Source organism: Frieseomelitta varia, unplaced genomic scaffold (assembly GCF_011392965.1).
Source record: "Frieseomelitta varia isolate USP_RPSP 00005682 unplaced genomic scaffold, Fvar_1.2 scaffold_545, whole genome shotgun sequence".
In the NCBI taxonomy this organism is placed as follows: Eukaryota; Metazoa; Arthropoda; class Insecta; order Hymenoptera; family Apidae; genus Frieseomelitta; species Frieseomelitta varia.
The window spans coordinates 384,036-398,803 of NW_025110307.1; the positions used below are offsets into that span (position 1 = coordinate 384,036).

A 14,768-nucleotide genomic window follows, 5' to 3' on the forward strand; every position below is an offset into this window, starting at 1 on the left:
CTCGAAAATTGTACTAATTAAATATTGAATATATATATGTATATGTATATTAAATAATTTTATATTGAATAATATTAAAAATTGAAAATATACATTTACATTGTATATCAAGTAAATATATAAGAAATTTTCAAAGAGTAAAGTGAAATAATAATTACTTCGTCGAATGTATAAAATTAATGTGAAACGTAATCAACAGTACGAAACTGAAAATCCAAATTAAAAAGCAACAAGGTAAACAACAGTAACCTGCATTTCTGCAGATAAAATTCCTGCGGAATTTTCTTCAACTTCGTTCCGTAATTGAAAACTCTGACTGACGTACTCCATTTCTGTTGACCGTTTTAGCATCGTCACTTAGAGGAGGATATTACTTTCTGTAAATATGTGAATTTCAATTTAACTTCGCAGCTACGTCGAATGAACAGATAATGCTCATCTTCCATTTTGTGGTAATTCTCATTTATATACCCATTTATTCAAATCTTTTCTGCTTTCCGTCTCTTTTATGCAATATCTTATTAATTATCTACAAGGTGGCACGTTTGATGAAATTTACGCAAGAAATTATAGGAATTCCGTCTCATTCTCTAATTTTTGCGATATATTTTGCAGTAGCATCGTAAATAATATTGGAGAAACTTTATTCAGTTACATCAAGATCATAGATTGTTTCCTTACAATTAAATCGGAAATTAAATATAATTCACTGTCTCTTTAGATATTAAATTATGAGATATCATTATTTCCCTTGCAATTTTGAAATATTTTAAAATCTGAAATGAAAGTATAAGATCAAAATGAAATCAGTATTGTCAAAATTATTACTGTTTAAAGAGTAGAATAAATTGATCCCCAATTTTTTATCTGTTCCCTATCACTTTTCCAGAATTTTTATCGATTGTTATGTGATTTTTCTTATGAAAAAAATTGCCTTAAAGTGTCAAAAATTTACTGATCCTCACTGTACGTAATTTAAGTATTTATAAGACGAAATTACAGTATACATTGCGTTAGAAGAATTAATGTTATTGAAATGATAACTGCTGGAAGACTAAAACACTCGTTGGACTCGAAAAATCCCGCTTTGAAACACTTAAATTATTCTTCCCCTCTAATCCAGGTAGCATAAAGCGAAAAAACGCATTACTCGAAAATAGTTGGCATAAAGTTAAGTTAACAATAGTTCACTTGCGTCAAAGTTTTAAAACGGCACCTGCGAAGCATCCTCCAATACTGGTGTTCAAACTTCTTAAAATATTGCATCCTTATAACTTTTGACTGCGAGTCGATTTCCTTTCCATAGTGCCACCACTTATTATATAATCAATCATTTCTAAATTATGGACGTAAGTTTCCCAGCATTGTCTATTTTTGGAAACGTTGAATTATGTAAATGAATTTTTCACTGAAAAACTTCGGCTATTTTCGTTCCATTTTCAAACATATAAAAAATATCCCAAGCTCGAAGAAAATATTCAAAAACTCTTACTTCTTGCACAATTTACTACATCAGATATCTTTTTAAAAAAACATTACAAATTTCTTCGTTTCCTAAAATAAAATTAGGATGAAATTATTAACTGTGTAATCATTAAAATTATTAACTGTGATTACGTGATTCTAAAAAAGTATAATTCTAGGAAATAATAAACTTTCAATTTGGAATCGAAAATTGATTCAATAGACACTTTTTAAATCTAATCTCTTCTATTGTGAATTTTTTTTTTATCTGAGAACTGGAGATCTAGTGAATTCAACCTTCAATCTTCTCTTACGCTGCCAGCTTGTTTTCCCTAGAGAACACAGTAACAGGACTACTATACTTGTATATCGAGAGGAAATTGGTGCTGGGATGGAATTCTACGAGGGTTTATTTTCCCCTGACAAGTGTCAATCGACTTTAACCGTTTGACTCTCACACGCGGCGCGTTCTGTTCAAATTTCATGTCGAGAAGACCAACTACATTTGACCGCGACGTGCAACTGTCGATTCGTTTGCATTCTGTCGAAGTCAGGCCGGCCGGTTTCATGTGAACCATATAATCAATTTATATCAATTGTTTTCATTCAGTGAAAAATTAGTTAAAATTAGTTAAAATATTTATAAATCAATGATACTAATATACAGCGTCAGAATGAACAGGGAATGAATTCCTCACAAAACGAAAAACAAGAGAAAAATATAAAATAAAATTGTTTGATTTGAATCTTCCGTTTTCGAATAAATGTACTTGTTTTACAAAACAATGTGAACATCTTTTATTTGTCGTAGGAAAAAAATATTGCACATTAAATTTTAGGGAATCGTTGCAAAGCAACGGTAGTTTACTTACTTTTTTTATTTATATATCGCGGCTCACAGTTCTCTACAATTCACAACTAAATTATTGAATCCAAGTCCCCTAATATTCGATTCGCCAAAAGTAATATTCGAATCACACGATTTACACTTTATAATACTGGTTAAAGTTGTAAACAGCGATGCAAATTCAATTATTCTGTATCCGCGGATTTTTTATTATACCCCAAAATAAGTCGTTTTAAAGGCTAGGACCTTTTGTATCTCACTTCCAAAACTTCAAACTACTATTTAAAACAAAAAAAAATCGATTTTTTTTTAAATTTCACATTGTCCTGGTCCCTTAATGTTTTGTATCGTCTGGACATAATTCGTTCAGCAAACAGTGCCATGACCATTAACACCTGGGCAACTGATGAATCGGCTTTGCAGAGTGATTAGGCTCATTTAGAAACACGGTGTAAATGAACGTGAAATGCGTTTGCACTTGTACAACTTGTACAAAGGGGATCCCGGCGCAAATTTACAGCGGTGGAAAGCGGCTAGTTTAATTTCAACGGGAGCAACGTTTCCGAGAAATGTGCGTTCACCGTTAAACATCAAAGCGCTTTAGGGTTTTAGAGATATACAAGTTCCCGTACGTCACCGGTCTATACGTCAAACGTTCCTTGATTCGATGAAATGCAGCCTCTACTTTGCCCAATTTGTCACGGATTAGTGGCACCGTGCTAGCAAGGTTTATACTTAGACTTCAAAGTACTGGACATCAATAAAATACAGTGCTGGTGCATGTTCTGAAACGGCGCTATAATTTTCAAAGTTCGCCTGCCTTATATGGGGAAATTTAGCGAAGGAAGATACAGTCTTTTTTTCACTTCTTAATAAAGCTTGAACGTTTGAATGTGACTTTATAATAATTTCAACCCTTATTCATTCTTCATTTTAATTTGTCCTTTGGCACAATGACAAAGTATTAATATCTGCGACGAACAAATAAATAGCACAATTTAGAAATTCTTTCACTGACATATACACATAAAATATATTAAATACGATAATTCTAATTTTTTAATTATTGATAGTTTGTGTAATAACGTTATTTGAGGATCGTAACACGAATTAATTAATTTCTCGTCTCGGTTTGAAGCACAGATTGTACTCCTGTAGAAATTGAGAATTGTAGATATTCTACGGAATGAAATTCTCTCGAAGAGTTAATATTCAAATCAGTTAAAAATAAGTTTCATCATGTCACATCAGTGCGAATGAAAGGAAACTAGTGAAAGGACTAGGAAAACTAGAAAATTCTTTGAAACCTAGCAATTACCAAATACTGCCTTTACCAAATTAGATATTAAAGATATTAAAGATATTAAAGGAACATGCAACGTCAGTTAATTAAGAAAACGAACGTAATTTGCGTGAATAGTAGCAAAAAGTTTAATATCACTTGTTAAATGAAGACTCTTTAGCAGGGAATATTACTAGCGAAATTCATTCGAATTTATGACAAGAAATTTAATAAAGAATGTATATCTATTTTGATAAAGAGTGTATATCTTCTTATGAAAATTTGAATATTGAGGACCTGTAATCTGAAAAGTTACGATTTTAAGAACATAATTTGTTTATTATGTTATTAATATAATTCACCAAACTTCGAATCTTACAAATATTATAATAAAACTTGGTGTCATGCCGCAATAAAAAAAAAGATCATGCAACAATTTTTAAAGGGGCCATTGGCAGGCTTCGATTTTCACATTTATTGTAAATTCAGTCACGTGAAAAATTTCGTTTTTTCAAAGTGTTTTTACAGTCGACGGAATTTTTGCAATTTCTGAGAGGGGAAAATATTTCGCGACAAAAATCGAATTTCATTTTTGAAAACAACGAACTGAAGAGTACAAAAGCCGAGGCTTCGAAGCGTTACAAAGCGAATTAAGACACGGCAAGATATTAAACCCTCACTCTCTCTATTTACGTTTGCGGCCATATATCAAGCAAATCCTCGGAAATATTTCACGAATGTACGTTTCGATGATAAAATCAATAACCCCGACCTAACCTCACCGTGAAATAACGCTTACGCACATTATCGTAAACAGCTAAACATATTTTTAGAGATTTCCCAAGCACTTCCCAGTGAAAGTAACGAAGTTGCAGCACGATCCACTAAAAGCTTAAAGACTTTCGCGGGTGCTCGAGGCAGAGATAATTCACTCGACAGTTTCCAAATTTCAACTTACCCGAATTACAACTTTCGTTTCGACCTCCAATATATAACAAAAGATTCGCAGAACAATCTCTCTCCCCTCGAACGAAAACCCCGCGCGACAGAGGAGAAGGAGAACGGTCAACTTTCAATGATATACTTCGTGCGTTTCGCGTTCTGAAATTTTCCATGGCGGGTGACATCTCGAGGGCGGGGGACGGCACACTCGATCGTGTGTAATAAATATAAACGTGTACAAAGGCATTCTTACGTGCATGGACGTCAAAGGGCAGGTTCTGCCGTGGCGAGGCTTTCGTCTCGTATCGGCAGGTGTTAGTTGCGCCGAGCACTGCGAACCGTCACGCACGTAGACGGTTGTACGCGACGGCGCTTGGCAAAAACCCCCCTTCCTCGCCATCCTCGCCGCTGAAGGATCATCGGAAGAGCGGACTGTCCCTTACGGGAGGTGACCCACTTAGCCGTTTGGCCTGGAAGTCACGGGCGAGCGCGAACTTACGGACGAAGCGTCATCCGGCCTCCTCGGGGGCCGCGAGGAGACGGCGTCGGCAACACGCGTGGCTCGCCATCAGCCTCGTACGCGAGCTTACGTGCTTGTGTTTGTGTGTGTATGTGTGTATATATGTGTATGCGTATGTGTTTGTTCGTGTGCGCCACGCGAGAGTTCGGCTTCGTAGGCATCGCTCTCCGGAGGAGTCGGATGCCCGCAGCGAGGTAACGCACAAAGACAAAAATATTTTTCCTTATCTCTCTCTATCTCTCTCTCTATCTCTCTCTCTCTCTCTCTTTTATAGTAGCTCGCCTGAGAAATGGCCCTCCGTAATTGCGAATTCTTCCCCATCCTCCCTTATCGGAGAATCCGCCGGCGATTTAACTTATTTCCCGATTGTTCAATCGATCGGAAATTTAACTGAATGTGAACACTTTTCGCGATAACGTGAACGAGAGATTCCAAGATCTTTTTGTTTTTTTCTTTCGTTTTCTTTCGCGAGTGTTTCCTTAGTGTCGTTGAATTTGAATAAGGGAGGCAAAACCGACTATTTTTTTAAATATATAGTCGTTCGAGGTATTGAAATAACGGGATATTGGATTTAATTTAATTGCGCGCTCATGTTACAAAATTGAACCAGTCGAAACGTGGAAAGATCATAGCAAAAGTTTAATTTTAACGTTCGCGTTCAAAATATAACAAATATATATAAGCCGTAGATTTTCTACGCTGCTGACCGCATTATAATCTAGTAAATTATCCGTCATTTTGTTCTCAGAAACTGTTCTTCACAGATAAGACATCGAGATAATCTAATTTATTATTTATTGATTTAAAAATGAAATATCAGAATGCGCAGTGTGACGATCTTGTGACTGATTGTACATGTTAAAAATAATTTGAAAGAAAAAAATTTCTCTTGAAATTACAACGTTGGTTGCAAACAATCGTTCCAGAAAATTGAGCAATAAAAGTCTCATGAACATCCACGTAGTAAAGGTTTACAAATTATTCAAAATGAATCTCTATATAATTACACGAAAATTAATGAAATTATACATTTCCAAGTAAAATATGTAGTGTATAGTACAATAAAACTGCTTCCAGGAAAATTGTAATTATTTCCTTCGTTATATTCTTGTATTTATTTTCTTTTTTTCATCTCCCTTTACATTCATTAACCTTCCATTAACTCCTCGTTTCCTCATTTTCCACCTCGATGAAACAGTCCGATAGATACGCAATTGTATCGTTGTCATACCCTTTTCTGATAATTCCCCTCTGTTTACGAGCTATTTATTTCTTCTTCGATGTCAAGTAGCGATAAAAATCAGACCGTTTAAATTTTTAAAACGTCAATTTCATCTTTTTTTCGACATGAATTTTTCACTTTGGACGGTCAACATTCACTCTGCGTTTTTTTTTTTCCAAATGATCTTCGTTATTGTAAAGTCTTCGTTATTTCCTCGCTGTGAAATGTAACTCGCTATATGAAAATTCGCTACAGAGAACGTAATTTTGATGCAGAGCGTAGCTTTTCGAATCCGTAGTTTCTCCCTTGTGGCACGAGGAGATCGTTCAGCTCTACTAAATCGCGAAGTTCGTTAATCTCGTGGATAAAAGTAAATCACGTGTGAGAGATTTGAGATCGTCGATATGCTAACGGAGTTTCTTCTGAGAAGTTCGATATCACTGTGAAACTGTTAAATTCTAACCAATCCTCGATGTGAGAATAATGATACGTATTTTACAGCGTCATCATTAGACTGCCGATGTTTGTGCATTATTGAGAACTTTAATAAATTCTCATAAATGCAGGAATTCACAGAATGCACGTAACATGCGAAAATATTAAAAAGACATCCGGAACAAAATATTCTTTAATTAAATTGCATAAAATGCATAAAGTGCAGTTCGTTCGCACCATCAATCATGAAATCAATATGCGCTATATGATTGATCATTTTTTGCAAATTAATTATATCAAGTCTCGTCTTCTTATCAAAAAATTACACCTACCTATCATAATATATGTATTTCCACTTTCTTTGAATTAGATAATTATTATCTGCAAAGAACATCGTACTGAAACTCCAATGTTAATGATACAATAAATATTTCAATAAACTTAAATCGTTCATCAACCATAAGTTCAATATTTCCTGTAATAATAAATAATTCTATTAATATCTCAAATATCGTACATTATATTTTCAATTTCGTGTTATATTTGAAATATTTATAGCGTCCGTTTTCATCCTATTTACGATTATAAACATTTATCCATACCATATGCTCCTTCATTCAATGTCGATAAATTATGTACATTATCCACTGGACTTTTTAATAATACGATTTTTAATATACGAATGAATTCGTTATGTATCCTAATATCGTATAAGTACAGCATTATATAGAAAATGTGCAATACGATGTATAATTAACAGTATCGCGAGCATTACAACTAATTGTAAGCTTATCAACCAACAACTGGCGACTTCAATTGTGCTACGACTTTTCAGACTCTCTCTCTCTCTCTATATATATATATATATATCGCATACCCCATTCTTACCGGGCCCGATGAAGTCTAGGTTTTTCCCAACGTCCAGATTTTTCCCGCTACCTGGCCCATTGACCTTACCTCGCCTTGTCACTTAACCTATTAACCCTTTTGCCAGTTAGCCCATTCGATATGAGGGCAACGCGGTAAGCGAATTCGCCGTTTAGGCCCTTGCATCACGTCGTACGAGCAAATAGGTCATTTTTTTTTTTTTTTTTTTTTTTTTTGAGTAATTCTATTGGACAGCGAAAGGGTTAAACTACGAGGGTTGTTAGTCTTGTAACTAAAGCTAGAAAACCTGCAATTAGAATTTCCGATACTACAATTATGTCGTGATTAAATGTTAAAATTAAAAGCTGTTTTATTTTAATATACTTTTTTAATTTTAAAAGCTGCGTATAGAAGTTAATTTTCGAAGCTGTGTATAAAAGTTTTCTGTGATGAATGTTCAAATAACTTTTGCAAGCCAGCCTTAAATTCATTATTTAAATATCACTGGAAATCTGTCTACTGTTGTAGAGAGGCGACCATTTCTAGTCTGACTTGTAATCAAAAATTCGGAACATCTGGAAATAAAATGTTTGTCAGGTCATAAAATAGTTTCATGAGCTTTGGCAAATAGAAACGTTAGTTCCATTATTACATTTGCATTTGAAGTCCACATTTTTTTTTTTTTTTTTTTATATGAAAAAGTGTTTTAAACAAGAGTTAAAATGGTTGTACACTGTAGTAATTAATTTTTCGTTATTTTGTATTTTTTTCTTGAGACACGAATCCGTCATCTTGAGTTTTTTTGTATAAAAAAAATAGACTGTGCTACATTATTTGATCTTGCAGTTCTTGCAAATATTTGCAAATGACAATGTACTTACAATTAATAATCGAAATGATGATTGAATATGTGGAAAATTTATTTAAAATTTATTTAAAAAATTGCAACAGTAGTTTATCATACGTGTGTAAACGAATGCGTATTTATATAAACTTTGATATTTGATACCTCTGCACGACTGTATTTGCAACCAAAAGAAGCAAACATTCGTTTTGGACTCACAAAAAAGTAATAGCGCACATGTGATCCACGAATGTAATCCTCGAACCTATCTCCAAAAGAAAATTAAATTCTGAAAGAACAAAATCAAAGTGTTGTATTTTTTTCAAAATATGTTGAAATATTTGAAATAACTAGATTTTTAAATAAAAATATTTAATAATGCACAGACTATTACGAAAGAAAATATGATGAGAGAAAAGGAATAACAACATTTCATTTTTCAGCTGTATTATTTACGCTGTATTTACACTTTTTAAAACATTCTTTATTAAACGTTTCTTCGATTCTCATTGTTAAACCTTAAACTTCAATAGAGAAGTTATTAAAAGTTCGTGTTAAAAGTTACTAACTTGCTTTTTATTTTAACAAAATAAGTTAAGATAACGTAATTATAATAAGTTAAAATAGTATACATTGTTTTTTTTTAAATTTAAATAAGCATTGCAGAACATATTACAAGCGAAATTAATTTTCTTTTCAATAAGATATCTTCTCTCAATAAGTTTTAAAACTGTAATATTTACTAATTAAAAATTTTAAATTTAATTAAGCATTATTTTGTTGAAAAAGAACACAAAATGATTCAAAATATATATCCAAATCATAAAAATTTTTCTTAAGCTTAAGTAAAACATTAAGAATCGTTCTATCGTTAATTAAATTGCATAGATTTTAAACAGATTTTCACTCTAAATTCTTGCAAAACGGGGAGGTATTTATTAATTAACGATTCTTTGCGTGGTTTTTTTTCCACTGCAAAAATTTAATCCTGCCAACATTCCTATCGTTTCTGTCTCTCGATAAAATAATACACTTAGAATCTGTGAAATTTATTGAAAACAATAACAGTAATTGCAAGTAAGTTAATATCGTTTGATTAAAAACTTATTACTGTACTTGCAGATTTCACAAAGAGGAAAAGTCATTACCTGTTTCATTAATTTAATTCTCTGATCTCACATTATATAATTATTTGCTAGAACATGTAAATATTCATATTTTTTGGATTTCGTTCTTACTTGACAAATGAAAATGTTGGTCATACAATGTTATTAATGAGTCAAACAATAATATTATTAATATGATTAATTAATAAGATTAATAATATTATATAACAATTAATATCATTAATGAGAACAAAATTAATGTTAATAAGTGTGAGCTTGATAAACAAAATAGAAAAGCAAAGAGAAATAGAATTATTGTTAATATCTCTCGTAATATGATATTTCTATTTTCTTGATACTCTTCTTAAGAATTAGTGTTTTAATATGAAATATGCTTAACGTATCTTAATGTAATGTAATATACCTTAAAATGAATTTAATAACAAATTACAACTTACTTGTTACAACATAAACTTTCTATTAATTTCTCTCTGTTTTACTAGTACAATTCTTGATATTTTATATACTTACAAAACAAATGTATCACAAATTCTTTCCTTTCGAACGTGTATAAAATCTCTCTTCCACTTCTGATTTTTGTCCAAATCTTCATTTCATACACAAAAACAATATCTGAACGAACCGAATCGTAAATTATATGCGTAATAATTTAATTATCTCAAAACGCGCATGTTAATGTGCTTGCAAATTTAATAAATTGGATGACAAACGAATAATAATGCAAATTATCAGAATTTGTTTACAATTCAACGGCTTCATATTTTCTACAATCCTGAATAAAACTGTTTAATAAAATATATTGCTCTCTTTTAACAGGAAATAATAAAATATTATTAAACTAGCATTCAATCCAGTAGACGGTCAAATTATTCAGACAAATATATATATATATACGATTTCATAGTACCAGCATATAACAGAATTCCATTTATCTCTAATCATCACAGAACAAACAACCGGTATAACGGTTATATTATAACTAGATTATTAGTATAACAAATATTCATTGATCCTCCTTTCTATTCTTCTTTCACTCAAATAACCAGTGTTAATATCCAGATAAATGAATTCAATTTCATAGTACACATGGTAACATTTGATTAATCGAATATTAATTGAAATTTTGCGCTAACAAGTGGAATTCAGATAAATGGAATTCTGTTATAAATTCATACAATTATCTTGTAAAAGGGCAATTTGAACTTTCCAATTTTACCGGCTAGATCCTTTGATGAAGTGTAACGTAATTTTATTTCATTTATTTCAATCTTGTTTCATATCTTGTTTGCTCTATCACTATCGTGATCATGTTGTTTCAATGAACGTTAATACAATATTCAAAGTCCACTTTCCTAAAAATGAAGCTTTAAATACAAAGTCTTTTCAACTCTACACTTTTTACTTACTTTTACATCTCTTGTTAATTGTTTTTTTCTACGTCTAGAATTAGTCTCAAATTCAAGTATGCTTGGTCAGTTTTTAAGCCCAATTTTCTCGAAAACGAACTGTCTTACAGAAAAATTTTACTCCACATGTTTCGAGGAATCACCTCCCTCCCTCCTGTTGTCGAGATTGCAACTACAATGGAGGATAGAACAACATAATGTCAACATTTCAGTGCTCCTGTGACCACTGTCTAGTGGCAATGTAATGCCAGGTTTCCTGCCATCTCTAAACTTTGCAATGCACCTTGCATATAGACAATTCCATACCATCTAATAGCTCGTACGTGACGATGTTCGAATCGTTAACCAACCTTGGACATCTGCTGACTCTCATTTCATCTCCGAAGCATTTCGTTTATCTCTCTAACCGCCCGCACATTAATCCTTAAATGCACACCATTATAAATTCGCAACGCTTTATATCTATTAAATCTACGTATGATTTTTGATAATAAACGTATAATATTTAAAGAATTGTTCATTTAAGAGTCAACTCTGCTGCGTTCTTTCGGTCACCTTCATAACCGCATACATTTCTCTAAAAAGTTAACAAATGACTCGAATCAGTAATTAGTAATAATTTGAACTCTAATATACCAACTTTAATAGCACTACGGTAATTTTAACTGTTTAATTTAAATGAAAATGCGCTATGAACTCTTCATATTGCCTGATTTATTCAATTGCAACATTCAAGTACAACTGCAGTGTGTTCGTTGAATTATCACTTAAAAAATGATATCATTCACAAATTATAAAATCCAAATCAACAAATTATAAAACGTATGAAATATATAAAAATTTCATATTATAATGTATACGAAATAATATGAAACGTATAATATAAAAGTAAAGAGATCAAAAATAAAATATTTATAATACTGAATTCTTCGTATTGATTGTCGAATATTTTATTTATGGCAAATGCAAACGCCGTTTCGACAGGAACCACCTTTACGACGTTGCGCCAAGCAACTGACAGTACAGGCAGAATGAAAATTAACGTTCAACCATTTTGATTGAAATGATGAAACGTCGCACGTTACTCTGCGATGTCGAAGTGATGCCAGATCAATCGAATCATCCCCCACTGTCTCTGTCGCTTCGTCATTAGTGCCTTCAATTTCTCCTAATGAAATATTTAAATTTAATTTTTATTGAATGTGTTAATAACGTAACAATAAATTATTATTGTAAATAAATTAACATAAATAATTATAATAATTTAGTATCTAACAAATAGCAATAATTTGGCCTTTTTTTAACATATTCATTGTTATTGTTCATTATTGTTTTAATTATATATTATTCGTCGTAATTTATGTAATTTTAATCGTTTAGAGAACATGTTTGACACAAATTAAATAACATTAAACATGATGACAAATATTCTATTCAATGATAAAAAAAGATAATATTTCTCGCTGTTCTTTTCACAAACATTTAAAACAATTCTTTTACGCTAGTCACAAGTGTGAAACGATCCAGGATTAGTGTAACAGGGTTGATCAACTGGTAAAAATGTTCTAGCAATGAGAATCCTTCAATCGAGATGTGATTAATTTAATGTAAAGTTTAAAATGTATTTCGCTTGCGGAAAATAAGAATGTCGTATTTTCGAAAAAGTTTGCAACATATTTTAAAGTGATTGGAAACTCTTCTACGATGATACAGTAATTTAAAGTATGAAATTATTGTCAAAGTATAAAAATAAAATAACAATACATCAATATATATGTATATGTTATAATGAATATTGTAACTTCTGTAATAATTTATCTTCTATTTTAATGACATAATAATTTAAAGCAACACGAATAAAAATTGCTTACTTAGTTCGTAAATTGGACCATCGTAGATCACATCCGGAATAATTGCGCCTGAGACGTAGGTAACGGTAGCAAGAACGCAAAAAAGAACGAGAACCCTCATAATACTTCGAGTAAAACTATATGATAGTACTATTCTCACTTCCAGATGCTTGTGTCAACTTGGAATGATGTCGCTCAGATGAAAACAATTGGCTTATATACTCCTTCAACGCGATTTGCTCTGCGTGCTTTCTTTCTTAGCCACTTCCATGACCGCAAAATTTCCTGTCACGACTTTCCTGTTCCATGGTGGAAATCCCCATCTTGTTTACGTATGAATGAAGATGAACGTGTGTAACATTCGTGGTGTATATCATAAAACAAACTAATACTAATTCATTACCTGACAAAGATATTATATATATGTACATATATCTCGGGATAAGATACGAAAGAGCATAAGTTATGATTATTAATTTTACAGGGAAGCAGAGGAGACAAAGGCGCTAATTGATTAAATATTTGAATTTCTAATATTTACGAATAAATCACTGATACTTTATTGACTTGTTGCGCACAAACGGTTAAAACACTTGCTTGGGTATTTTAAAAATTACTTGAGCCGTAAATTGAATCGTTTGATGCAAAGATGGTGTACAAGATACAACTTTTACAATGGTTCATATATAAGAAATGTGACAGAATTGAATTCTTTGGCAGTATAGTTTGATTCAATTGTAATTTTTATTGTATATAGATTGAATTAGCCGAGGTTAGTTGAACATGACATTTAAGAGACGTTTTATATATTTAAGAGAAGATAACAGTATTAACAAAAATTAAACATTATGGTTTTACTGTACCTTTTGTTATAACTCACGATATCAAATCGATATCGTCAATGTGAGAACGAACTTTCTCGCGAGAATCTGACACCTTGGACATGTCGAACTATTGTGGAACTACTGTCAAACTTTCAAAAGTCGATGCTCGTTCGAATAACTTTGATACTTGTCAAGATACGTAACGAGATTCAATATGTAATAAATCTGTCGTGTGATATTCTTCGATAAATAATGAGTATTGTGTTGGATTAAAATTATATTAATAAAGAATCTAATGTAATTAATATACTCAAATAGTGTTAATCATAGAGTCTGGATCTAAATGAGAGCCCCGTTGTTTAAAAATGAATATTATTAGTAAAAAAAACTTCAGAGAATAGCACATACATTGATATACTTTGTAAGTGTATACTTAATTGTAATTTTGAAATTTCTCGAAAATGTAACATTCCTTGATATGATTCTTTTTCAGAATTCAGAAAAATGCAGGCAATTATTAATTATTTTGAAATATATCTCTAAAATATTAAGTTATTGTTTTATTGTTCGGACATTGCTAACGCATTTATTGTTTAAGAACATATATCGTTTGTTAAATTTATTAATGTAATCTATTCATCATCCTTTCGCGTATAAACTACCAATTTAATTCGATATTGATAGCACCTATTTATAATTATTAAAAAGAATCGTTTATTCGAGTAAATTTGTCTATTATTCCATTGAAATATATTGGATAAATTTGTATAAGATTTCGCATACATGAATTTATAAATTGAAATATGAACTTATACGCACTGTTCTTGAATTTGAGAGATGTTCGAAGCTCTACTTACAACGTAAGCTTATGTAATATTATCAGAACAAAGAAACAATTTTTAACTTGGAGAAAGAATGTTACCACGTGTGTGAAACTGTTGTACGTTTAATAATTTTCAATGCCCGTATGATGTACGTACCGTTGCATTTCCAGCAAAATAACGAGACCGATTCAGAAAAGAGAATATCGACTCACAACATTTGTTCTGGACATGTGTTGCGTGAATGTGTTTGCGTAATCCACTTTTAACAGGCGAAAAAATCTACATTGTTCAGACAAAGTCTATACTGGAGAAAA

General features: G+C 31.6%; 2 protein-coding genes and 1 long non-coding RNA gene across 5 annotated transcripts in view; 1 reads left to right on the forward strand and 2 right to left on the reverse strand.

Moving 5' to 3' along the window:
• The window catches only part of LOC122533701, an 82,816-nt gene that overhangs the window by 61,801 nt on the left and 6,247 nt on the right, over positions 1 to 14,768 (forward strand). The window contains exon 2 of one of the 3 annotated variants that reach the window (XM_043663684.1): positions 8,108 to 8,167. The exons of 1 other annotated variant lie outside the window; for it this stretch is intronic. The gene's annotated coding sequence lies outside the window, so the exon portion shown is untranslated. Of the gene's footprint in view, positions 1 to 5,177; positions 5,250 to 8,107; positions 8,168 to 14,768 lie in introns of those variants that run through there. One more of the 3 variants, XM_043663685.1, reaches the window with a different exon arrangement.
• On the reverse strand, positions 2,645 to 5,107 carry LOC122533704. Its single transcript, XR_006307761.1, has 3 exons — positions 4,789 to 5,107; positions 2,944 to 3,096; positions 2,645 to 2,706 (listed from the first exon to the last, which is right to left on the reverse strand). It is a non-coding gene; the product is annotated as an uncharacterized LOC122533704 (long non-coding RNA).
• Positions 11,651 to 13,006, reverse strand: LOC122533703 (defensin-2-like). Its single transcript, XM_043663687.1, has 2 exons — positions 12,828 to 13,006; positions 11,651 to 12,124 (listed from the first exon to the last, which is right to left on the reverse strand). Exons 1-2 carry the CDS (start codon positions 12,925 to 12,927, stop codon positions 11,907 to 11,909), a joined length of 318 nt encoding a protein of 105 aa, XP_043519622.1. The 5' UTR covers positions 12,928 to 13,006; the 3' UTR covers positions 11,651 to 11,906.

Excerpts from the sequence above, each read along its gene's own strand:
- LOC122533703 (XM_043663687.1), bottom strand. The coding sequence starts at position 12,927 with ATGAGGGTTCTCGTTCTTTTTTGCGTTCTTGCTACCGTTACCTACGTC. Across the intron at positions 12,125-12,827 it reads TGGTCCAATTTACGAACTAA|GAGAAATTGAAGGCACTAAT; the intron begins GTAAGCAATTTT and ends ATATTTCATTAG.